The following is a 23,582-nucleotide window of genomic DNA, read 5'->3' as shown; positions in this document are numbered from 1 at the left end:
TATTATTCGTTTTCAATATACAATGCATTTAATTGCATTGCCTTAAATGGGAAAGTGGCCCCCACCAAGATGGCCGTCACGTAGGCACGTCAGGCACAGGAGTAAACATGGAAGTAACCGAAAGTAAGAGGGGTTTTTTTTTATAACTAAATCAAACATATACATGTCATATGGTTATTGAGTATATTTATTTATATTTATTTCAAAAGATACGAAAAAGTCAAATCTGTAAATTAAAATATACACCCGGAACTACATATCAAAACCCGGAAGTAGCCATCTGGTTGACAAATTTAAAACATGGTAGCCTCCGTAATATGTCACGCCGGTAGGATAACTGTGTCTTTTTCAAGCCAAGTGTAGTTTTTATGAATGAATTGTAACGTTTTTGTATTAGGAGTAGCTTTGGGTGACTTTTGACATAAATGTCGGCGTCACTGGTTTTCAACGTGACAAAGGTCAGACCACTTTTCCCTCGGTGCAGGACGCTGTCCACCGACACACCGATACCAGGGAATGGATCTCACGGTGTCCCCACCGACACACCGATACCAGGGAGTGGATCTCACGGTGTCCCCACCGACACACCGATACCAGGGAATGGATCTCACGGTATCCCCACCGACACACCCGTCCAGCCTGAGCCCAAGAGACCCTGGAAGGACCCCAGCGGCTCCTCCGTGTTCCTCTTCCCCGGCCAGGGCAGCCAGTTTGTGGGCATGGGACGCGGACTGTTGAGGTACCCTAATGTTGGAGAAATGTTCAAAGTGGCCCAGAAGATCCTCGGCTACGATCTTCTGTCCCTCTGCCTGGAGGGACCCGAGGAGGAACTGATGAAGACGGTTCACTGTCAGCCGGCTGTGTTTGTCACGTCCCTGGCTGCTGTGGAGAGGCTGAGCCAGGAAAACCCCACAGTAAGACATTTTAGCGTTCATGTTTGCAGTGCATACATATTTTGAATATGAATCATGGGTTCCAGCCGCGACAAAAGTCCAAATGGAGTGAAGGTTTGTACACTTTAACACAAGGGGGTCAAACTCATTTTAGATCGGGGGCCACATGGAGAAAAATTTACTCCCAAGTGGGCCGAACTGGTAAAATCACAGCACGATAACTTAAAAATAAAGACACTTCAGATTGTTTTTTTTGTTTAAAAATACAAACCCCGTTTCCATATGAGTTGGGAAACACGGAATACGATGATTTGCAAATCCTTTTCAACCCATATTCAATTGAATGCACTACAAAGACTAGATATTTGATGTTTAAACTCATAAACTTTATTTTTTTTTGCAAATAATATTTAACTTAGAATTTCATGGCTGCAACACGTGCCAAAGTAGTTGGGAAAGGGCATGTTCACCACTGTGTTAAATGGCCTTTCCTTTTAACAACACTCAGTAAACGTTTGGGAACTGAGGAGACACATTTTTTAAGCTTCTCAAGTGGAATTCTTTCCCATTCTTGTTTGATGTACAGCTTAAGTTGTTCAACAGTCCGGGGGTCTCCGTTGTGGTATTTTAGGCTTCATAATGTGCAACACATTCTCAATGGGAGACAGGTCTGGACTACAGGCAGGCCAGTCTAGTACTCGCACTCTTTTACTATGAAGCCACGTTGATGTAACATGTGGCTTGGCATTGTCTTGCTGAAATAAGCAGGGGCGTCCATGGTAACGTTGCTTGGATGGCAACATATGTTGCTCCAAAACCTGTATGTACCTTTCAGCATTAATGGCGCCTTCACAGATGTGTAAGTTACCCATGTCTTGGGCACTAATACACCCCCATACCATCACAGATGCAGGCTTTTCAACTTTGCGCCTATAACAATCCGGATGGTTCTTTTCCTCTTTGGTCCGGAGGACACAACGTCCACAGTTTCCAAAAACAATTTGAAATGTGGACTCGTCAGACCACAGAACACTTTTCCACTTTGTATCAGTCCATCTTAGATGAGCTCAGGCCCAGCGAAGCCGACGGCGTTTCTGGGTGTTGTTGATAAACGGTTTTCGCCTTGCATAGGAGAGTTTTCACTTGCACTTACAGATGTAGCGACCAACTGTAGTTACTGACAGTGGGTTTCTGAAGTGTTCCTGAGCCCATGTGGTGATATCTTTTACACACTGATGTCGCTTGTTGATGCAGTACAGCCTGAGGGATCGAAGGTCACGGGCTTAGCTGCTTACGTGCAGTGATTTCTCCAGATTCTCTGAACCCTTTGATATTACGGACCGTAGATGGTGAAATCCCTAAATTCCTTGCAAAAGCTGGTTGAGAAAGGTTTTTCTTAAACTGTTCAACAATTTGCTCACGCATTTGTTGACAAAGTGGTGACCCTCGCCCCATCCTTGTTTGTGAATGACTGAGCATTTCATGGAATCTACTTTTATACCCAATCATGGCACCCACCTGTTCCCAATTTGCCTGTTCACCTGTGGGATGTTCCAAATAAGTGTTTGATGAGCATTCCTCAACTTTATCAGTATTTATTGCCACCTTTCCCAACTTCTTTGTCACGTGTTGCTGGCATCAAATTCTAACGTTAATGATTATTTGCAAAAAAAAAAAAAAGTTTATCAGCTTGAACATCAAATATGTTGTCTTTGTAGCATATTCAACTGAATATGGGTTGAAAATGATTTGCAAATCATTGTATTCTGTTTATATTTACATCTAACACAATTTCCCAACTCATATGGAAACAGGGTTTTTAGAACAAGCACATTCTGAAAATGTACGAATCATAATGTTTTTGGGGTTTTTGGCACGGCGTGGTGCAGTCGGGAGAGTGGCCGTGTCAGCAACCTTGGTATTCCTGGTTCAATCCCCATCTTCAACCAACCTAGTTCTTGAACAACACACTTCACCCTTGCTCCTGGTGGGTCGTGGTTAGCTCCCGCCATCAGTGTGTGAATTTGTGTGTGAATGGGTGAGTGTCCTGGGCATGACGTTAAAGTGCATCCAGCAGTGGAGGCTTCTCTATGGGGTCTTGGGGCACTAGGAGGTTACCCCCTTTACCTGTTACCCCAGGTGGCCCTTGGCAAAGGCCTAGTACCTGACTGCCCCCTAGCCAGGGATACGGTGAAGACCTTAACGGCGGAGCAGGCGGAAGACGGTAGATTTAAGAACTACCACAACGGCTGCGATGGCGGAAGAAGGCTGCAGCAGAAAAGGGTCCCCAGTCGTCTTGGACTCCATGCCACTGGATCCTGACCCGATTCTGTCAAGGATCGTGTGGTGACTGCCTGTGCACCAGTCTGCCCACGTAAAACAAAGTCACGCACAGGCATCCTCCATAAAGGGATATACCCCTAACTGGAGGATCGTCGTACTCGTTCGAGCGACCGCCGGTGATGATGAATGGGTGAATGTGGAAATGGTGTCAAAGCGCTTTGAGTACCTTGAAGGTAGAAAAGTGCTATACAAGTATTTACCATTTACCATTATTTAATTATGTGATAATGTTCATCAGTCAACTCATTGGTGTTAATTTTCAATCTATCAAGACAAAAAATAATAATATCAAAATCAAATTACAGCACCCCCCGCGACCCAGAAAGGGACAAGCGGTAGAAAATGGATGGATGGAAATTACAGGATGTTATTCATGTAGTTTGCTCATTTTCCTCGACTGGTGCACTAACATGTGGTTTATTTTGTTTACATATGTAGCATAATCTACAAAGATACAAATAATTGCTATTGCGACATCTAGTGGACACATTTAGAACAGCCGTTTCTTTTCATTCAAAAATGTTGGTAATTTTTATACTTAGCAAACTTAACCCAATATAAAGTGCCATACAGTACTGCATATTAAAAACCTAAAAATGGGCTTATGGATCAACTACCTCTTTATTCAAATGCCAAAACAAGCTGCTGTCCTCTGTATGCGCTGCTCTGCCAACACACGCTGTCGTGCCCTCATAAATGATCAGAAGTCACAAAAAACCTTAACTTTACCAGCCATTTTGCTACAATAATATTTTTAACGTTGTTGTTGTTTTCATGATTCCAGGCCATTGAGACGTGTATTGCAGCTGCTGGTTTCAGTGTGGGAGAGTTTACCGCCTTGGTCTTCTCCGGGGCTCTGACCTTTGCAGAAGGTAAACGAAGAGGACAATTTCCCATGTTCCCTGAATGTTCCATGTTCATCCCTTGTTTGGTTGTGTTTGCAGCGCTGTATGCAGTGAAGGTGCGCGCGGAGGCCATGCAGAGAGCGTCGGAGCTGGTCCCCAGTGGGATGCTGTCGGTGATGGGCAAACCTCAGGCGCATTATAAACACGCCTGCCTGCAGGCGAGAGAGCACTGTAAGACTTTAGGCTTGGAGGAGCCTGTCTGTTCCGTGGCTAACTATCTCTTCCCCGACGGCAGGGTCATCGCCGGGCACAAGGAGGTGGGAGCATCTTCACCGAATACTTTGAAATGCATTTTTGGACTAAAAGCTGCTCGTGCTTTTCTGTCAGGCACTGGGTTTCCTGCAACAGAACTCCAGGCATCTCCATTTCGCGAGGACCAAAATGCTGCCGGTGAGCGGGGCGTTCCACACCGACCTCATGGCGTCGGCCGCTGAACCCCTCAAAGATGTTCTCAGACAGCTGGAGGTGAGCCGACGAGAAGTAAAACCACTTGTAATGACGCGCTGTACCAGCACAGGGCGCCATTGCTACTTGAATTGTTTTAAATATTTTTCCTATTTAATATCTAGTGAGAATCCTTATCTTTAATTGGCCAAAATCAATTTTAATATGAATTATTATTTGTACATATTGTTAATATTTTTGCTTGTTATTTATACATTAATATTTATTTAACTTTTTGGCTAGATTACCTTATTTTTTTTACATTTTGATCATTAAAAACATAACATGACTACATTTGCTCTATACTATTAATCATTTTCGTTTTCATGTTTTGCTTGGCATTTCCTCTGCAAACACCAGAATATTTTCTTTAAGTAAAATGTTGCAGTTTCTTTTACATCATTCATATTTTTGCATGTTATTTTTTTTCATATCATTATTATTTACAGTATTTTACTTTTTGTGCAATTTTTTCTCTCTAAAACCACTAAAATCCTAACAGTACTTAATTTTTTTCATTTATTTTCATTACAAAAGAATCTAATTCAATTTAATTTGCACTATTACAATTTATTTAATTGTCTTTTTTTTTTGGTTAAGCGTTTCTTCTGTAAAAAAACTTGAGTTTTTTAAAGTAAATTTTTAAGTATATCGTTGCGGTTTTGTTTTTATTATTCAGATGTTTGCATATTATTTTTAACCACCAGAACCCCAACAATATTTTTCCTATTACAAAATCTAATTTAATTTATTTTGCTGGGCTTTTCCTCTGCAATGGTTTTTTCTTCTTCTTTTTTTTTCTCAAATGTTGCAGTTTCTTTTATATTATTTTGTTCTGTATTATTATTGTATTATATTCTGTTCCACTAATCTGGGTCACAATTTACGTGTTATCATTATATGCCCTTTTCACTAAATTGTATTTTATTTTTCCAATTTCTCCCGATAATCTGAGTCACAGTCTAAATATTATTATTATATTTCTTAGTACTCATTTAAATATGTATTTGTAATATTTACTATATTTATTTAAATAGTATTATATAATATTACTTCTATTGATTAAATAATTAATAATATTATTACAATTTGTTTGGCTTTTATATTTCTAGGATCCCCTTCTTAAAACACCAGAATCTCACCATTGCCTTAAATGTTTAATTAAATACAATTTTATTTGATCTCATTTTATTTGTCATTTTAGTGATCCAAAAGTTCAGTTTTGTAACTCCGGCCTTTACCTGCAGGTGCGACGTCCAGAGATCAACGTGTACTCCAATGTGGACGGCAAGCGCTACATGAGTGATGGGCACGTGCGGCGGCAGCTGGTCAAGCAGCTGGTGTCGCCCGTCAAGTGGGAGCAGTCGCTGCACGAGATTTTTGAGCGGGCGCAGGGTCAAAAGTTCCCGCACACGTACGAGGTGGGACCCGGGCGGCAGCTGGGCGCCACGCTGCTCAAGTGCAACCGCAAGGCCTTCGGCGCGTACACGCATGTGGATGTCGTCGTGGCAGATGCAGGTCGTGACTGACATTTATTATCATTTTTTTATTGAATAAAGAGACAATTTGAAGTAAGAATTTTTTTTTTTATTCATGGCAAATAAGCAAAGAGAATATCCAGCTCCCTTTTAACGTAAGAAAAGACTGCAGGCCAGCAACAGTCAGCATATTTTTAATGCTGGTTACGGTTAGCACACACGACGATGCTGATAATGGCCACTAGAGGACAGTAACTTCCTCTTGACATTTGACAGCATCTTTCAACATTCACTCAATTTTAGTTTAGTTTTTTTGTCAGATAAGGTAAAGTACACCGCAGAGACGAACTAATAAAACTCTTTTTTTTCCCCCTCAAAGTGACCAAAGTCCTGCTTATGGCCTGTTAGACTCCCCACGCCAACTAAGACGCACTAGAACCGAAAGTGCCGCTGTAAGAAAAGCTCCGTTGGTGCACCAGTGGGACACCTGTGATGGAAAAAAATACCCAAATTTAGAGTGGATAAATGTATAATAGTTCACTGAATCTGTATTGTGATTTACCCAGAACGCCCCGCATCCCTCGGGCGCCATCCGGGTCTTCAATCCCCCGCACAAACCCTGCAGCCCCCCTAGAAATCGGTGCACGTCCCTATGCAGAAACCACAACACTCCTCTTGTCACTTGTTCAATTCGCCTCACACTTTAAAAGGCATGTTTACCTGCGCACAGGTGACCTGTTTGAATGCCTGATGGCCTGCATCCGGTCCAGCTGGTCTCCGATGACGGCCAACTGGCGACCCAAGGCCCGCGTGGACCTGCCTGGCGTCCTAGAGGAGGAAGAACAACACCTTTGGTGTACAGGAAAGGTAATGCAGCTATGAGTCATTTGGGACAGGTGTTCTCATCCCACCATGGCCTTTTTGGGCCTTGCTTTGTGCACTGGGAGCCAAAAAAAAGGAAGGGGGGCTCCTTCCCCAAAGTATTTTTTATGTGAGGGGTGAGCCCGTACCTGAGGGTCCCATCCAACAGATCCCACTGCACGTCTTCGTCACCGTCAGGTCCAGCCTGGGGAGGCGAGACAGCGCGTCTGGGCTCTCGTGTTTGCTCCACCATGTTGTTTACTGCAAGGACAGACACAAAAACTAGTATGCAAAGTAGGCCGTGTGGGCGTGACTCCTAACGTTCATAAACGGGGTGTGTAAACACACAGAGGCAGGGGTCGCGTGATCAGGCTTGGCTGAACAGGCTCGCCCAGGTCTCGAAAAAAATGACATCATCTGTTGTCTCACTTTATTTTTTTTCTAATTTGGTTTTAATTAAGTGTTTACACGTGAAAACACATTTTTAATCAGGCATAATAAAAAGGCCACACAAACGTGCACTTCCTGGCCATGCAAATTCCCAATTCCCAAATCAAAGAAACTGCTGGAAATATCAACATATTCGGTGTTTTTCCTCACTCTAACCCAACAATACGATGCTATTTCTACTGTACAAATAAAGTCTAAACGGTTTAAATGCTTATTGTCATAACAAAGCCATGAAGTCATCGCTCAATGCGAACAAAGGTCATTTGAACAATCCTAAAAATCACTCAGCAGCAGCCAAATAATCTTTTTAGGCGTACAATCCCTTCTTTTTATTTACTTTTTTAAAAAATGAAACGGTACTGTACGTCCCCAAAGCAGGTGCACTTACCTAGCCAATAGATTAAAGCGGACGCCGCCCTGTAAGAAACATGGCATCATGATACAAGTATAATAATATTATGACACAAATATAATAATAATAATAATAATGTCATATTTGTAACTATTTTTTCCTTGTAACTCACCGCAGCGTCCTTTAATCGTGTTGCTCTCGGGTAAACTGCCACCAAGCACTCTGGCCACACCTTTACCTGACTGGGAGGTGCGCAGAGGAAGTTCCTGTTTGTGAATTACCTGTGTTATCACCTTTTTTTTATAAACAAAATCATCCATGAAATGAAAACTTTTGGGAAAAAAATAAAAACGCCCTCTTAAAAAAATGTATCAGGTTTATAAAGTAAATACTGTATGTAAAACTTTATATTAGTTAATGTGAGTGTGAATGTTGTCTGTCTATCTGTGTTGGCCCTGTGATGAGGTGGCGACTTGTCCAAGGTGTGCACTGCCTTCCGCCCGAATGCAGCTGAGATAGGCTCCACGGACCCCAAAAGGGACAAGCGGTAGAAAAAGGGATGGACGGAAGTTCGACCTTGAACATGTTACCTGCCCTCTGCCGGTCACATTATGGTACTGCCGGTCTCTCGAAAAATACCGGAAGTTTGCCATTATGTTTAGAAAAATAAACCAAGAAGAACATATTATATTCATCTTTGTTACGTTGATCCTGAGTCATTTACTTTCAATTTCCAAAAATAAATGTATTGTACATTTCCCCCCCCCCCCCCCCCTGAAAATAGACGATGGTGTACTGCTTGCTGCTGGTAGAACTGAAGTACTGTGAGGTTCTCGTGCTGAAAATCAAAGATAGTAACCTAAAAATGTTTGTTAGTGGTACTATGTTGCAAGGTAATTGTTTTATATACTTAAAAGTCGAAATTCTGAAAGTAAAACCCAAATTTTTGCTGGGCCTTCATCCCCTTAAGTGAAGACAGTCGGCAGCTATTATTTATTTTATTTTTTTGTATTGTCTCTTACTTTCTTTCTTGAGTTTATTTCGAACATGAATACACTTACAGTATAATACATCACACAGTTTCATGTCATTTCACTTTACATCATGTCCGAAAAGGAGTAGGAAGAAGCAAAGCTTATTTAATCCTACCCCTTTCCCACTTCAGAGCGTTTACAAATATATACATCATTTACTGACCTTTTTATATAATAAAACAACATGTGTGAATTAGTATACACAACAGTTTTGTAATATGTAATTCATTAATTCAGTCATTATTAACATACTGAGATGAAGAATATCTTATTTTCAATAAGGTTGAAAGTATTTCTCATATTTCTTCTTCTTTGTACTTTGTAAGCACTATTATTTTGAACAACCTCTTAAACTGGATCATATCAGTACAATGTTTAACTTCTTTACTTAATCCATTCCATAATTTAATTCCACATACTGATATGCTAAAGGTTCTAAGTGTTGTATGTGCATATAAATGTTTTAAATATTTTTTTCCTCTAAGGTTATATTACTCCTCTTTAGTTGAGAACAATTGTTGCACATTATTTGGTAGCAGGTTATAGTTTGCTTTGTACATTGGGACGGTATAGCTCGGTTGGTAGAGTGGCCGTGCCAGCAACTTGAGGGTTGCAGGTTCGATCCCCGCTTCCGCCATCCTAGTCACTGCCGTTGTGTCCTTGGGCAAGACACTTTACCCACCTGCTCCCAGTGCCACCCACACTGGTTTAAATGTAACTTAGATATTGGGTTTCACAATGTAAAGCGCTTTGAGTCACTTGAGAAAAAGCGCTATATAAATGTAATTCACTTCACTTCACTTCACATCATTTTAGCTGTTTGCAATTTTACCAAATCACCGAACTTTATTATTTTTGACTCAATAAATAAAGGGTTTGTATGTTCTCTATATCCAACATTATGTATTATTCTAACTGATCTTTTTTGTAACACGGTTAGCGAATGTAGCGCACATTTGTAGTTATTTCCCCATATTTCTGCCCAATAACTCAGATATGGTAACACTAGCGAGCAGTAGAGAATATGAAGTGATTTTTGGCTTTATTCATTATTGAAATGTTTTTTGCCACCTTATGTTGTATGTTTTGTATATGAGATTTCCAGTTCATTTGATCATCTATTAATACTCCCAAAAATATTTTTTCTTTTACCCTTTCAATGTCTACTCCGTCTATTTGTATTTGTGTATGATGCTCTTTTCTACTGTTACCAAATAGCATTATTTTAGTTTTACTGAGATTCAAAGATAGTCGGGTTATTTTAACAACACTTTTTGTTTATATAAATATGTTGACTCAAACATTTTGTAATATATTAAAGTGCCTCCATTTATCATTAAATATTCAACATGTATTGTTTGTGTTAAAAAAAATACATTAAAACTAGAACAAATAAAAATGCTTGAAAGCTACACATAATACCCATTAGTTTTTAATAAGCGGTAGAAAATGGATGGACGGGTGGATGGATGAATTAGACGTGGGTTTACTACTCCCTGCTGGTAGAGCGGAAGTACTGCGATTTTTTTGTGCTGAAAATACCGGAAGTCAAACATTATTTGTGTTTCAGACGGGTTTTATAACAACAACCCAAAATAAGTGTTAAAATTAATATTTATGATAAAATATTGGTTATTTTGTTAGTTCTTGTGTAAAACTATAATGAAATAGGCAGTGTTTACAGTCAGTCTACCCCAGGGCAGCTGTGGCTACGAAAGTAGCTTACCACCACTAGGTGTGAATGAATGATGGGTTTTTAACATGTAAAGCGACTTTGGGTACTTAGAAAAGCGCTATATAAATCCCAGGTATTATTATTATTATTATTACTTCGTCCTGCTGGCAGAAGTGAGGTAGTGGCAAGTGCTCATAAACGACGCACCTGCGTTGCTAGGTTATGTGAAAACATTACGCCGGAAGACCAGTCGAATTGTTTCAAATTTGGATTTAAATAGTATATTTTAAGTCAACCGCAAATACTTTTATTGTGAAGAGCAGTTCATTTCGTCGGTCATATCACCGGAAGACCAGTCGAATTGTTTCAAATTTGAATTTTAAAAAAGGTATATTTTAGGTCAACCGCAAATACTTTTATTGTGAAGAGCAGTTCATTTCGTCGGTCCGTCTTCCTAGTGACGACCGGATCGATAAGTAGCAGCTTGGCATGCTAAATCTAAACTGTCATGGAGGCCTTTTCGCTCTAACTGGAGCAATGCCGAACGACCTCCGTCGCTTTGCCGAGAGCTGAGCCGGTGACCAGGCCGATGAGAGTGTACCAGTGACGGGCCGGGGGAAGGGCGAGGTCCAGCCTGCTGGGAGGATGCAGCATCCTGCTAGCCTAGACTGATGACTGGCTCTTTGCACACTTTCATCTGCAGGTAATACATGCATATTACTTGTAGGTGTGTCATCAGTATATACATTAAATGTATTGTGTTGTGCCACCCCAGGGGGAGGCAAGATGGCCGGTAAGGTGAAGTGGGTGACAGACATTGAGAAGTCAGTGCTCATCAATAACTTTGAGAAGAGGGACTGGATCCCAGTGACAGAAACCGAAGACTGGAATTTTTACTGGTATGTTTATGATTGCAAAAATGGCCGGCTACTTTGCAAATAAACCCTTGAGCCCTGCGTGCGTCTGCAGGATGAGCATCCAAACCATCAGGAACGTCTTCAGCGTGGACACGGGCTACCGCTTGACTGACGAGCAGATGGTCAACCACTTCCCTAACCACTACGAGCTGACCAGGAAGGACATGATGATCAAGAACATCAAGCGCTACCGCAAGGAGCTGGAGAAGGAAGGCAGCCCGCTGGCAGAGAAGGACGAGAACGGGAAATACATCCATCTCGGTGAGAGAGGATGAGAGTCCCGTCCATGATGGCCGCGCGGGTTACTGTTTGTATGTGTGCGCGCAGATTTTGTCCCGGTGACGTTCATGCTCCCTGCGGACTACAATCTCTTTGTGGAGGAGTTCCGCAAGAACCCATCCAGCACCTGGATCATGAAGCCCTGCGGGAAGGCGCAGGGAAAGGGCATCTTCCTCATCAACAAGCTTTCTCAGATCAAAAAGTGGTCCCGGGACAGCCGCACGTCCTCGTAAGATACCCCCCTAAGAATACAGTGTTTTATTTTGGAATTATAATGATGGCATGTGTCTCTTCAGGTTCATGGCGGCCTCTAGTGGCAAGGAGGCCTACGTCATCTCTGTTTACATCGACAATCCTCTTCTCATCGGAGGGAAGAAGTTTGACCTGCGTCTCTACGTTCTAGTCACCACATACCGGCCGCTCAAGTGCTACATGTGTGACCCTCCACACCCACACACACACCTGAATAGTTGAACTATGACCGCAGGCTACACTAAAAGCACATAATTCCTTTTAAATGTATCGTCAGGTACACGCTGGGGTTCTGCAGGTTCTGCACGGTGAAGTACACGCCGAGTACGAGTGAGCTGGACAACATGTTTGTGCATCTCACTAATGTTGCCATCCAAAAACATGGAGTAAGTCAGCCTGCACGACTACGATCATAATAAAACCGACTTTTACATTGGACCGCTGTCCTCATCCAATGCAGGACGACTACAACCACGTCCACGGCGGCAAGTGGACCGTCAGTAACCTGCGTCTGTACTTGGAGAGCACCAGAGGAAAGGAGGTGACCAGTCACCTCTTTGACCAGATCCATTGGATTGTGGTGCAATCCTTAAAGGCTGTGGCTGTAAGGTTGCATAAACACACACATTCCTATCAAATATTGTCACTGTTAAATATTAGTTTTTTTTTATATATATACACACACACACACACGGGTGATTCAAAAAGAATACGCTTGTACATAACTTTTTGAGTATTAATTTCATGCTTTACAAGTGCTCAATATGGCCACCACCGGTAGCACGGACAACATCAAGCACACAAAACGCCTCCTGTTGAGGAGTCGCCATTTTGAGCGTAAATAAACACATGGTCTTCCGACAATTGAACAGCTTTGAAAGGATTACATGACCACAACGGGGAAATTGTAACACAATAAAACTTGGATAACTCCTGTATCAAATAACCATTGATTCAGTCTATTACAATGCTTTAGAACTGAAAAAATGCGTGCTGATTTTGGTGTATTCTTTTTTAATCACCCTGTATATATATATATTTTTATATATATATATATATATATATATATATATATATATATATATATATATATATATATTAGTACAGGCCAAAAGTTTGGACACAACTGTCATTCAATGCGTTTTCTTTATTTTCATGATTATTTACATTGTAGATTGTCACTGAAGGCATCGACACTATGAATGAACACATGTGGAGTTATGTACTTAACCAAAAAAAGTGAAATAACTGAAAACATGTTTTATATTCTAGTTTCTACATAATAGCCACCCTTTGCTCTGATTACTGCTTTGCACACTCTTGGCATTCTCTCGATGAGCTTCAAGAGGTAGTCACCTGAAATGGTTTTCGCTTCACAGCTGTCATAGTTTTGATGCCTTCAGTGACAATCTACAATGTAAATATTCATGAAAACAAAGAAAACCCATTGAAATGAGGTGTGTCCAAACTTTTGGCCTGTACTGTATATGTGTGTGTGTGTGTGTGTGTATATATATATATATATATATATATATATATATATATATATATATATATATATATATATATATATATATATTAGGGGTGTGGGAAAAAATCGATTCGAATTCGAATCGCGATTTTCACGTTGTGCGATTCAGAATCGATTCTCATTTTTAAAAAATCGTTTTTTAAAATGTATTGATTTTTTTTTTTTTTTTTTTAAATTAATCAATCCAACAAAACAATACTCAGCAATACCATAACAATGCAATCCAATTCCAAAACCAAACCCGACCCAGCAACACTCAGAACTGCAATAAACAGAGCAATTGAGAGGAGACACAAACACGACACAGAACAAACCAAAAGTAGTGAAACAAAAATGAATATTATCAACAACAGTATCAATATTAGTTACAATTTCAACATAGCAGTGATTAAAAATTCCTCATTGACATTATCATTAGACATTTATAACAAATAAAAAAAATGAACAATAGTGTCACAGTGGCTTACACTTGCATCGCATCTCATAAGCTTGACAACACACTGTGTCCAATATTTTCACAAAGATAAAATAAGTCATATTTTTGGTTCATTTAATAGTTAAAACACATTTACATTATTGCAATCAGTTGATAAAACATTGTCCTTTACAATTATAAACGAATCGTGGGACACCCAAAGATTCACAGCCTAATATATATACACACACACACACACACTGACAACAATGATATAACAAGTGTTTTTCCACATTGCTGGTTTAATTTCTTTATATTATAAATATTTCTCCCATTTATGCTCTTTTTTTTCAGCCTGTGATGAACAACGACAAACATTGTTTCGAGTGTTATGGCTATGACATCATAATTGATGACAAGCTCAAGCCATGGCTCATCGAGGTGGGTCTAACGGAGCTTAAAAAAAAATCTAATATAATAGAACAACATTCTAGTCATGAAAATAAAAAAATACAGACGGCGTCTCCGCCATGTTTGTTTTGGGACGCGACAATGCTAATACCGGATGTAGCAATCTCAGCTAAAGACGCCGCTCTCGTGGACGTATTGTCTTAGTTTAGCCTGGTTGTGCTCATCCTCACTATCGTACTTGATATTTTACATAGCGTATATACTGTGCTATATACTGTATTATATGCGCTATATACTGTATATAATAGGTAACACTATACGTCAGGGCTTTGCATAGCCTTCGATAGCTCAGTTGGTAGAGCGGAGGACTGTAGTGGAATAAGCCGACATCCTTAGGTCGCTGGTTCAAATCCGGCTCGAAGGAGGTATTTTTCATTTTTTAAATAATGAATGTTATTTACAGTATTAACTACCCCTATTCTACAATCATCATTCTACGATATTGAGTAAAGTAATAATATTAAGCTAGAAATAAGAAAGGAGTGTACTTGTCCTAAAAGACTACAGTACAATAATATGGATTGCTTTGCCAAAAATAAATGTTTTGCTATGCATAGAGTCAAGAGCATAGATAACAATCATGCTTGCACAATGACTCACCTTGGCGGTTCTTAAAACCTGTATTTTGTATGTGCTAAAGGCGTGTTTTTAACAACTCCCCGGCTACCTGTGTGCTTGTAGTATCATTTACTGTATTTAGGATCAAACAATTAAATTCCAATATGCTAATTAAATGCTAAAGTGTCTCTTGGAATTGTGTGGGTCGGTTTGCCAGGTCAACGCGTCCCCCTCGCTGACCTCCAGCACAGCCAACGACCGCATCCTCAAGTACAACCTCATCAACGATACGCTCAACATCGTCACCCCCAACGGCGAGATGCCAGACTACCGCTGGAATCGCAGCCCGCCACGAGACGCCCTGGGCAACTATCAAGTTTTGTGAGTGCTCAGTACTGTACATGCGTCTGTACCACGAGATGGTGCCATAGATCCTTACACGTACATTTTACAATAAGCACTGATCTTAAAGGCCTACTGAAATTAATTTTTTTCATTTAAACGGGGATAGCAGATCCATTCTATGTGTCATACTTGATCATTTTGCGATATTGCCATATTTTTGCTGAAAGGATTTAGTAGAGAACATCGACGATAAAGTTCGCAACTTTTGGTCGCTGATAAAAAAAGCCTTGCCTGTACCGGAAGTAGCGTGACGTCACAGGTTGAAGGACTCCTCACATTTCCCCATTGTTTACACCAGCAGCGAGAGCGATTCGTACCGAGAAAGCGACGATTACCCCATTAATTTGAGCGAGGATTGAAGATTCGTGGATGAGGAACATGAGAGTGAAGGACTAGAGTGCAGTGCAGGACGTATCTTTTTTCGCTCTGACCGTAACTTAGGTACAAGGGCTCATTGGATTCCACACTTTCTCCTTTTTCTATTGTGGATCACTGATTTGTATTTTAAACCACCTCGGATACTATATCCTCTTGAAAATGAGAGTCGAGAACGCGAAATGGACATTCACAGAGACTTTTATCTCCACGACAATACATCGGCAAAGCACTTTAGCTACGGAGCTAACGTAATAGCATCGGGCTTAACTGCAGATAGAAACAAAAGAAATAAACCCCTGACTGGAAGGATAGACAGAAAATCAACAATACTATTAAACCATGGACCTGTAACTACACGGTTAATGCTTTCCAGCCTGGCGAAGCTTAACAATGCTGTTGCTAACGACGCCATTGAAGCTAACTTAGCTACGGGACCTCACAGAGCTATGCTAAAAACATTAGCTATCCACCTACGCCAGCCAGCCCTCATCTGCTCATCAACACCTGTGCTCACCTGCGTTCCAGCGATCGACGAAGGACTTCACCCGATCATCGATGCGGTCGGCGGCTAGCGTCGGATAGCGCGTCTGCTATCCAAGTCAAAGTCCTCCTGGTTGTGTTGCTACAGCCAGCCGCTAATACACCGATCCCACCTACAGCTTTCTTCTTTGCAGTCTTCATTGTTCATTAAACAAATTGCAAAAGATTCACCAACACAGATGTCCAGAATACTGTGGAATTTTGCGATGAAAACAGAGCTTTTTGTATTGGATTCAGTGGTGTCCGAATACATCCGTTTCAACCATTGACGTCAGGCGCAAACGTCATCATACATAGACGTTTTCAACCGGAAGTTTCGCGGGAAATTTAAAATTGCACTTTATAAGTTAATCCGGCCGTATTGGCATGTGTTGCAATGTTAAGATTTCATCATTGATATATAAACTATCAGACTGCGTGGTCGGTAGTAGTGGGTTTCAGTAGGCCTTTAAAAGTGGTTCTATTATGATTTTTTTAATCAACATTTAAAACACGTCTTTGTGGTCTACACATGTAATGGTGGTTCTTTGCTCAACATTTTGTTATGTTTTACAGACAGTTTGCAAGTCGCTTTCTGACTGTCTCTTCAGGATGCGCCGTTTTGTGGGCGGTCTTATTTACGTGGCTCCACTTCGATTGTGTCCTCTCCACATCGTCCATTTTGTAGTTTTTATGCGCTTCCATAGCGAGACCACAGACAGATATAAGTTCAAACTATAAGGTAATTTGTATTAGAAATGGCAACAGCGCAGGATGCATGTGCATGAACAAGCCAGTCCGCCCCACAACAAGAGGATAGAGAAAAAGAAGGAACTTACTGACTACAGCGCGGACTACAATGACGGACTCGTGCAAAGCACTTTGGATAAATTTATACCATATATGGATAATCTGTTGACATCACAAGTGTGATAAACGTCACAGGACAGAGCAAATTCTAAACAGCTTGTTTGGAGGAAGTTTGAAGAAAAGCAAAGTTTTATAAATAGTTCCGTCATGCCTCCTTGGTTTGATTTCGGGACTTATGCAGATCCCAAATACACAAAAACCGGTAACAATAGGTAAGAAAAGTTGGTTTTGCATGATAGATCCCTTTTTAGCTCCATGTGTGTCGTGACCTTCGATACGCTTGTATACATCTATATATATCTAATCATGATTTATTTTACCTTGCATACATGCAACTCTATATACTGTATGTACAGTCGTGGTCAAAAGTTTACATACACTTGTAAAGAACATAATTTCATGGCTGTCTTGAGTTTCCAATAATTTCTACAACTCTTATTTTTTTGTGATACAGTGATTGGAGCACATACTTGTTGGTCACAAAAAACATTCAAGAAGTTTTGGGTCTACTGAAAAATGTGACCAAATCTGATAGGTCAAAAGTATACATACAGCAATGTTAATATTTGGTTACATGTCCCTTGGCAAGTTTTACTGCAATAAGGTGCTTTTGGTAGCCATCCACAAGCTTTTGGTTGAATTTTTGACCACTCCTCTTGACACAATTGCTGAAGTTCAGCTAAATTTGTTGGTTTTCTGACATGGACTTGTTTCTTCAGCATTGTCCACACATTTAAGTCAGAACTTTGGGAAGGCCATTCTAAAACCTTAATTGTAGACTGATTTAGCCATTCCTTTACCACTTTAGACTTGTGTTTGGGGTCATTGTCCTGTTGGAAAACCCAACTGCGCCCAAGACCCAACCTCAGGGCTGATGATTTTAGGTTGTCCTGAAGAATTTGGAGGTAATCCTCCTTTTTCATTGTTCCATTTACCCTCTGTAAAGCACCAGTTCCATTGGCAGCAAAACAGTCCCAGAGCATAATACTACCACCACCATGCTTGACGGTAGGCATGGTGTTCCTGGGATTAAAGGCCTCACCTTTTCTGCTCCAAACATATTGCTGGGTATTGTGGCCAAAAAGCTCAATTTTTGTTTCATCTGAGCACAGAACTTTCCACCCGAAGGTCTTATCTTTGTCCATGTGATGTCAGAAGAAACAAAAATTGAGCTGTTTGGCCACGATACCCAGCAATATGTTTGGAGGAGAAAATTTTATTCAACAAATAACACAAAAACAACCTATTTACAACATCCAGTAAGCTATGTAGAGTAATATATAATGTATAAGAACATTTATATTTGCACATAAAATCTCACATTACACACTATTTACACTGTATATAAAAGCAGAGCCAGGTAATTGGACAAAGATGGTTTACAATGGGCTAGAGGTATGCAAGTGAAATTAAAAGAAGATTTTATGCATACTTCCTCATTATTCTTCGCCACTGCTCTTTGGTAAGTGACTCGGGGTAATTTTTAAGACAAAACTGAGGGCAAAATAACAATAGCATATGTTTAATGGATAACACTTTAAAATAGGTTAGTACCAAATAAGGCGACATTTGACAAATACGAGCCTTCTTACCTTTCAATCCACGAAGGTTCGCTTTGGAGGCGGGACAAAACAAAGTTGTTATTCGCGTTGTGATTGGGCGGCCAGAAGATGGAGCGAGACATTTGATAGGCGTTTGGAAAAATGGATCCGGCTGCGTGATTGGCCACAGATAAATAGACTCTGCTTGGTGATTGGCTTAGCAAAGATGGACTCGACGATTGGCTGTCACGTAGATACCATCGACGACCGGCGAGCGCGCTATTAGCAGTTAAAAGAAATTAAAGTAGCCGCAATTTACGACACATGTGTTGGAACACATCACACTTTTTAAAAGAAAAAGAGGACGAAAAAAAACAAGCAGTATTTATAAGTCAGTCGTGGCCGGGATTCGAACCAGCTTTTCTCCCCCTTTCTCCCTCCCCCACTACTGTCCTGTTTGCAGATATGGGTCTGCTGGTTCAAATCCGGCTAAAATGCTTCAATTTTGACTCTGAAGCAGGGAAAATTCAATAATCTGACCTTGTTGACAGGTATGACGAGGAGCAGGCGCAGGTCGAGAATGCCGACCTGCGGAGCCGCTCGGGTCAGTCGCTGGGGTCAAAGGGCACCAAGGTCAACACGGGCGTCCGTCCCGCCGCAGCCACCTGGAAGTGAGGCAAGTCCACTGACGACTCTGACGTGCCTCACAAAACCCCAGACGAGGAAATAACATTTATATCCAGAGTTCAGCTTTTGTATTTGTGTGTGTGCTTGCTGTTGGATTGTGCCTTCAATGGAACGGACGACACCTTTCTACCATTTAAACACTGCCTCTGGATACTCATAATCATGCCTTGGTTGTGTTTGGCAACTACTACTGTCTCGTTTTTTTTTTTGTTGAGTTTTTTTGTAAGTCCAGAAAATGAGTGCAGAAAACAAGAAAAATACAGACAAAAAAGTCCACATGAAACATGTTAAGATGTTTCACTCTTTTAAAAAAACAACAACAATGTATTAATTTTATTGCCATTAGAGTGTTGAAGTCCTTAAATGATTTTAAAATGAATAAAATATTTAATGAAATACATATTGTGTCATGATTTCTATTTATAAAATTCAGCTCAATAAAGACAATGAAAAATGTATCAATTTTGGTGTGTTGGCATTTCAAAGTGTAAATAATAGCTTGTTTATGTACAGCAGGAGTGTCAAACTCGTTTTCATTGACTGCCACGTCGCAATTAGGGTGTCCCTCAGAGTATATACAGTATACATATATGAATATAGACATATTTTATATTGTTACACAATTGCATCTTTTTGATGGATAACTTTCTTTGGAATCGTAAGTCAAGATTGATTGATTGATTGATTGAGACTTTTATTAGTAGGTTGCACAGTGAAGTACATATTCCGTACAATTGACCACTAAATGGTAACACCCGAATAAGTTTTTCAACTTGTTTAAGTCGGGGTCCACTTAAATTGATTCATGATACAGATATATACTATCATATATACTATCATCATAATACAGTCATCACACAAGATAATCACATTGAATTATTTACATTATTTACAATCAGGGGTGTGGAGGGGGGGGGGGGGATATGGACATCAAGTAGTGGACATAGAGAAAGAGAGAGAGAGAGAGAGAGAGAGAGAGAGAGAGAGATCAGAAGGCATAAGAAAAAGAAAAAGTATCTGCATTTGATTGTTTACATTTGATTATTAGCAATCCGGGGAGGGTGTTAGTTTAGGGTTGTAGCTGCCTGGAGGTGAACTTTTATTGCGGTTTTGAAGGAGGATAGAGATGCCCTTTCTTTTATACCTGTTGGGAGCGCATTCCACAATGATGTGGCATAGAAAGAGAATGAGTTAAGACCTTTGTTAGATCGGAATCTAGGTTTAACGTGGTTAGTGGAGCACCCCCTGGTGTTGTGGTTATGGCGGTCATTTACGTTAAGGAAGTAGTTTGACATGTACTTCGGTATCAGGGAGGTGTAGCGGATTTTATAGACTAGGCTCAGTGCAAGTTGTTTAACTCTGTCCTCCACCTTGAGCCAGCCCACTTTAGAGAAGTGGGTAGGAGTGAGGTGGGATCTGGGGTGGAGGTCTAGAAGTAACCTGACTAGCTTGTTCTGAGATGTTTGGAGTTTAGATTTGAGGGTTTTGGAGGTGCTAGGGTACCAGGAGGTGCATGCGTAATCGAAAAAGGGTTGAACGAGAGTTCCCGCCAGAATCCTCAAGGTGCTTTTGTTGACCAGAGAGGAAATTCTGTAGAGAAATCTCGTTCGTTGGTTAACCTTTTTGATTACCTTGGTTGCCATTTTATCACAGGAAAGGTTAGCCTCTAGAATGGAACCTAAGTAGGTGACCTCATCTTTCCTGGTGATGACACTGTCACCTACTTTTATGGTGAAGTCATTGACTCTCTTAAGTTTGATGTGGGACCCAAACAGGATGGATTCTGTTTTACCCAAGTGGATGGATAGCTTGTTGTCAGCGAGCCAGGTGCAAGTTCTACAGAGCTCAGCACTGAGGATTTTCTCCACCTGTGACTTGTCCTTGCCGGATACCAGCAAGGCAGTCATCCGCAAACAAAAACAATTCACAGTCGCATGCCGATGACATGTCGTTTATGTATATTAGGAACAGTAAAGGTCCCAATATACTGCCTTGGGGGACTCCACAGCTCACTGAGAGGGGGGGGACACGGTGCCGTTCACCTCTACCACCTGCTTCCTCCCCTCCAAGTAAGATTGCATCCAGCTCCAAGAGGTTTTGTTAAATCCGATTGCTCTGAGCTTATCCAACAGTATAGCGTGGTTAACGGTGTCAAAGGCCTTCTGAAGGTCCAGCATGACCATGCCGCAGTATTTGCCCGCGTCCACCTCATGTTTGATGTGGTCGGTCAGATAGAGAAGGCATGTGTCAGATGACGAACAGATATAAGTATTTTTGATAGCCCCAAAATAAAAATGTGTCGAATTAAACTAAAATAATTATATTAACGTGTAGAACATAATTACATGCAATACATTTCTCTGTTATTATTATTTTCTGATAAATTGAAAGAACAAATACTTTACGCCAGAAAGTGATTTATTATTTTCAGCCTTTTGCAGGCCACATGATATATTGTGGTGGCACATAAATAATGCGGCAGACCACATAAAATGATTTGGCGGACCACATTATATGACATGCCTGGCAGGTCACATTAAATGATGTGGCATGGCTATATTAAATGACAAGGCGGACCACATACAAACAATGCGGTAGGCCACTTAAAATAATGTACAGGCCCACATAAAATGACATGCCGGGCCACAATAAGTGAAGTTGCGGGCCAGATCTGGTCCCTGGGCCTTGAGTTTGACACCTGTGATTTAGAGCATTGATAGGTGAGATTATTAGTTGTACTATTTGACAGTTATTTATTTGGGCAGCACGGTGTCACAGGGGTTAGTGCATGTGCATCACAATACAAAGGTTTTGAGTAGTCCTGAGTTCAATCCTGGGCTCAGGATCTTTCTGTGTGGAGTTTGCATGTTCTCCCCGTGACTGTGTGGGTTTCCTCCGGGTACTCCGGCTTCCTCCCACCGCCAAAAACATAGGTTGATTGGCAACACTCAATTGGCCCTATAGTGTGTGAACGTGAGTGTGAATGTTGTCTGTCTATCTGTGTTGGCCCTGCGATGAGGTGGCGACTTGTCCAGGGTGTACGCCGCCTTCTGCCCGAATGCAGCTGAGATAGGCTCCAGCACTCCCCGTCACCCCAAAAGGGACAAGCGGTAGAAAATGGATGGATGGATGGATGGATATTTGACAGTGCAGTTGGTATATCCTTTCATTTTCTCTATTTCAATGTTGTAATGAATATGAACAGGGTGTATGTACTCTGCCTTCCGCCCGAGTGCAGCTGGGATAGGCTCCAGAAAAAAGCGGCAGAAAAATAGATGGATGGATGTTTATGAAATGTGGGAAAACGTCTTTGATTGATTGAGACTTTTATTAGCAGATTGCACAGTACAGTACATATTCCGTACAATTGACCACTAAATGGTAACACCCGAATAAGTTTTTCAACTTGTTTAAGTCGGGGTCCACGTTAATCAATTCATGGTCTTTATCAGGGGTCCCCAAAATTTTTGACTCGGGGGCCGCATTGGGTTAAAAAAATTTGGCCGGGGGCCGGGCTGTACATATATATATATATATATATATATATATATATATATATATATATATATATATATATATATATATATATATATATATATATATATATATATATATACATATATATATATACTGTATTTGTATATGTATATATATATATATATATATATATATATATATATATATATATATATATATATATATATATATATATATATATATATATATATATATACACATATATACATTGTCTTTATATTCCAGCGAGTTCATCCGTTTTGCCATTCAACATTTAACATTGTCACGTTATCGATTGGAAAATTAATTTTTAGACTTTATGATTTGCCTGAGCGGCTAGGAGACACCGAGAGTAACAAGCGGTAGAAAATGGATTAGAAATGAAAGATTAAAAAATAAATAAATAAAACAAAATAAATAAATAAATAAAAAATAAAATAAAATTTAACTTGGGACTTCCCGTGGGCCGGATTTTGGATGCTGGGGGGCCGGATCCGGCCCGCGGGCCGTAGTTTGGGGACCACCGGTCTATATACTCCCACGGAGATTCTAACACAGCTGTGTGTAAAAATGAGGCCAAAGTGTACATTTATCTCCCTTTTTAATTCAACGATTTAGATTTTACCATTCGGTTTCACAGATTTACAAAACAACACAACTTTCTCATTTCCCTCAAGGAAACTACCTGAATTTCCCAATAATTATAACTTTAACGGATGTGACGTCGGCTGCGTGTGCCTCTCCTTAGTTCGATCAGACTTTAAGATTACATATCCTGTCTCAGATCGCCACTGTTTCACCCCTAAAT

General features: G+C 40.5%; 2 protein-coding genes and 1 non-coding gene across 4 annotated transcripts; all 3 read left to right on the top strand.

The window, feature by feature from the left end:
- Positions 1-273: 273 nt before the first annotated feature.
- mcat (malonyl CoA:ACP acyltransferase (mitochondrial)) lies at positions 274-6,182 on the top strand. The gene is made up of 5 exons (XM_062064817.1): positions 274-914; positions 4,021-4,108; positions 4,181-4,398; positions 4,469-4,606; positions 5,833-6,182. The coding sequence occupies exons 1-5, from the start codon at positions 426-428 to the stop codon at positions 6,112-6,114; spliced, it is 1,215 nt and encodes a 404-aa protein (XP_061920801.1). The 5' UTR covers positions 274-425; the 3' UTR covers positions 6,115-6,182.
- A 4,189-nt stretch (positions 6,183-10,371) lies between these two features.
- Positions 10,372-19,613, top strand: ttll1 (tubulin tyrosine ligase-like family, member 1). 2 transcript variants are annotated; one of them, XM_062064815.1, is made up of 10 exons: positions 10,381-11,138; positions 11,211-11,334; positions 11,405-11,613; positions 11,680-11,860; positions 11,928-12,065; positions 12,161-12,269; positions 12,344-12,487; positions 14,184-14,270; positions 15,076-15,239; positions 19,123-19,613. In XM_062064815.1, the coding sequence occupies exons 2-10, from the start codon at positions 11,222-11,224 to the stop codon at positions 19,244-19,246; spliced, it is 1,269 nt and encodes a 422-aa protein (XP_061920799.1). In that variant the 5' UTR covers positions 10,381-11,138; positions 11,211-11,221; the 3' UTR covers positions 19,247-19,613. The 2 variants fall into 2 exon arrangements, with proteins under 2 accessions (XP_061920800.1, XP_061920799.1); XM_062064816.1 differs by lacking the exon at positions 14,184-14,270 and having other exon boundaries at positions 10,372-11,138.
- trnay-gua (transfer RNA tyrosine (anticodon GUA)) lies at positions 14,578-14,664 on the top strand. Its single transcript is given in 2 exon segments — positions 14,578-14,614; positions 14,629-14,664. It is a non-coding gene; the product is annotated as a tRNA-Tyr (tRNA).
- Positions 19,614-23,582: the final 3,969 nt, after the last annotated feature.

This window comes from Entelurus aequoreus, linkage group LG12 (genome assembly GCF_033978785.1).
Source record: "Entelurus aequoreus isolate RoL-2023_Sb linkage group LG12, RoL_Eaeq_v1.1, whole genome shotgun sequence".
NCBI lineage: Eukaryota > Metazoa > Chordata > Actinopteri > Syngnathiformes > Syngnathidae > Entelurus > Entelurus aequoreus.
Note: the sequence above shows the minus strand (reverse complement) of the source record. Positions and strands in the feature narration are given on the sequence as shown.

What these genes read in the sequence shown, in the direction of transcription:
- mcat (XM_062064817.1), top strand. Translation starts at nt 426, where the DNA reads ATGTCGGCGTCACTGGTTTTCAACGTGACAAAGGTCAGACCACTTTTC. An exon ending in GGCTCTGACCTTTGCAGAAG is followed by an intron (nt 4,109 to 4,180) that starts GTAAACGAAGAG and finishes TTGTGTTTGCAG; the next exon opens with CGCTGTATGCAGTGAAGGTG. An exon ending in ATGTTCTCAGACAGCTGGAG is followed by an intron (nt 4,607 to 5,832) that starts GTGAGCCGACGA and finishes CTTTACCTGCAG; the next exon opens with GTGCGACGTCCAGAGATCAA.
- ttll1 (XM_062064815.1), top strand. Translation starts at nt 11,222, where the DNA reads ATGGCCGGTAAGGTGAAGTGGGTGACAGACATTGAGAAGTCAGTGCTC. An exon ending in TTGCCATCCAAAAACATGGA is followed by an intron (nt 12,270 to 12,343) that starts GTAAGTCAGCCT and finishes CATCCAATGCAG; the next exon opens with GACGACTACAACCACGTCCA. An exon ending in TCAAGCCATGGCTCATCGAG is followed by an intron (nt 14,271 to 15,075) that starts GTGGGTCTAACG and finishes TCGGTTTGCCAG; the next exon opens with GTCAACGCGTCCCCCTCGCT.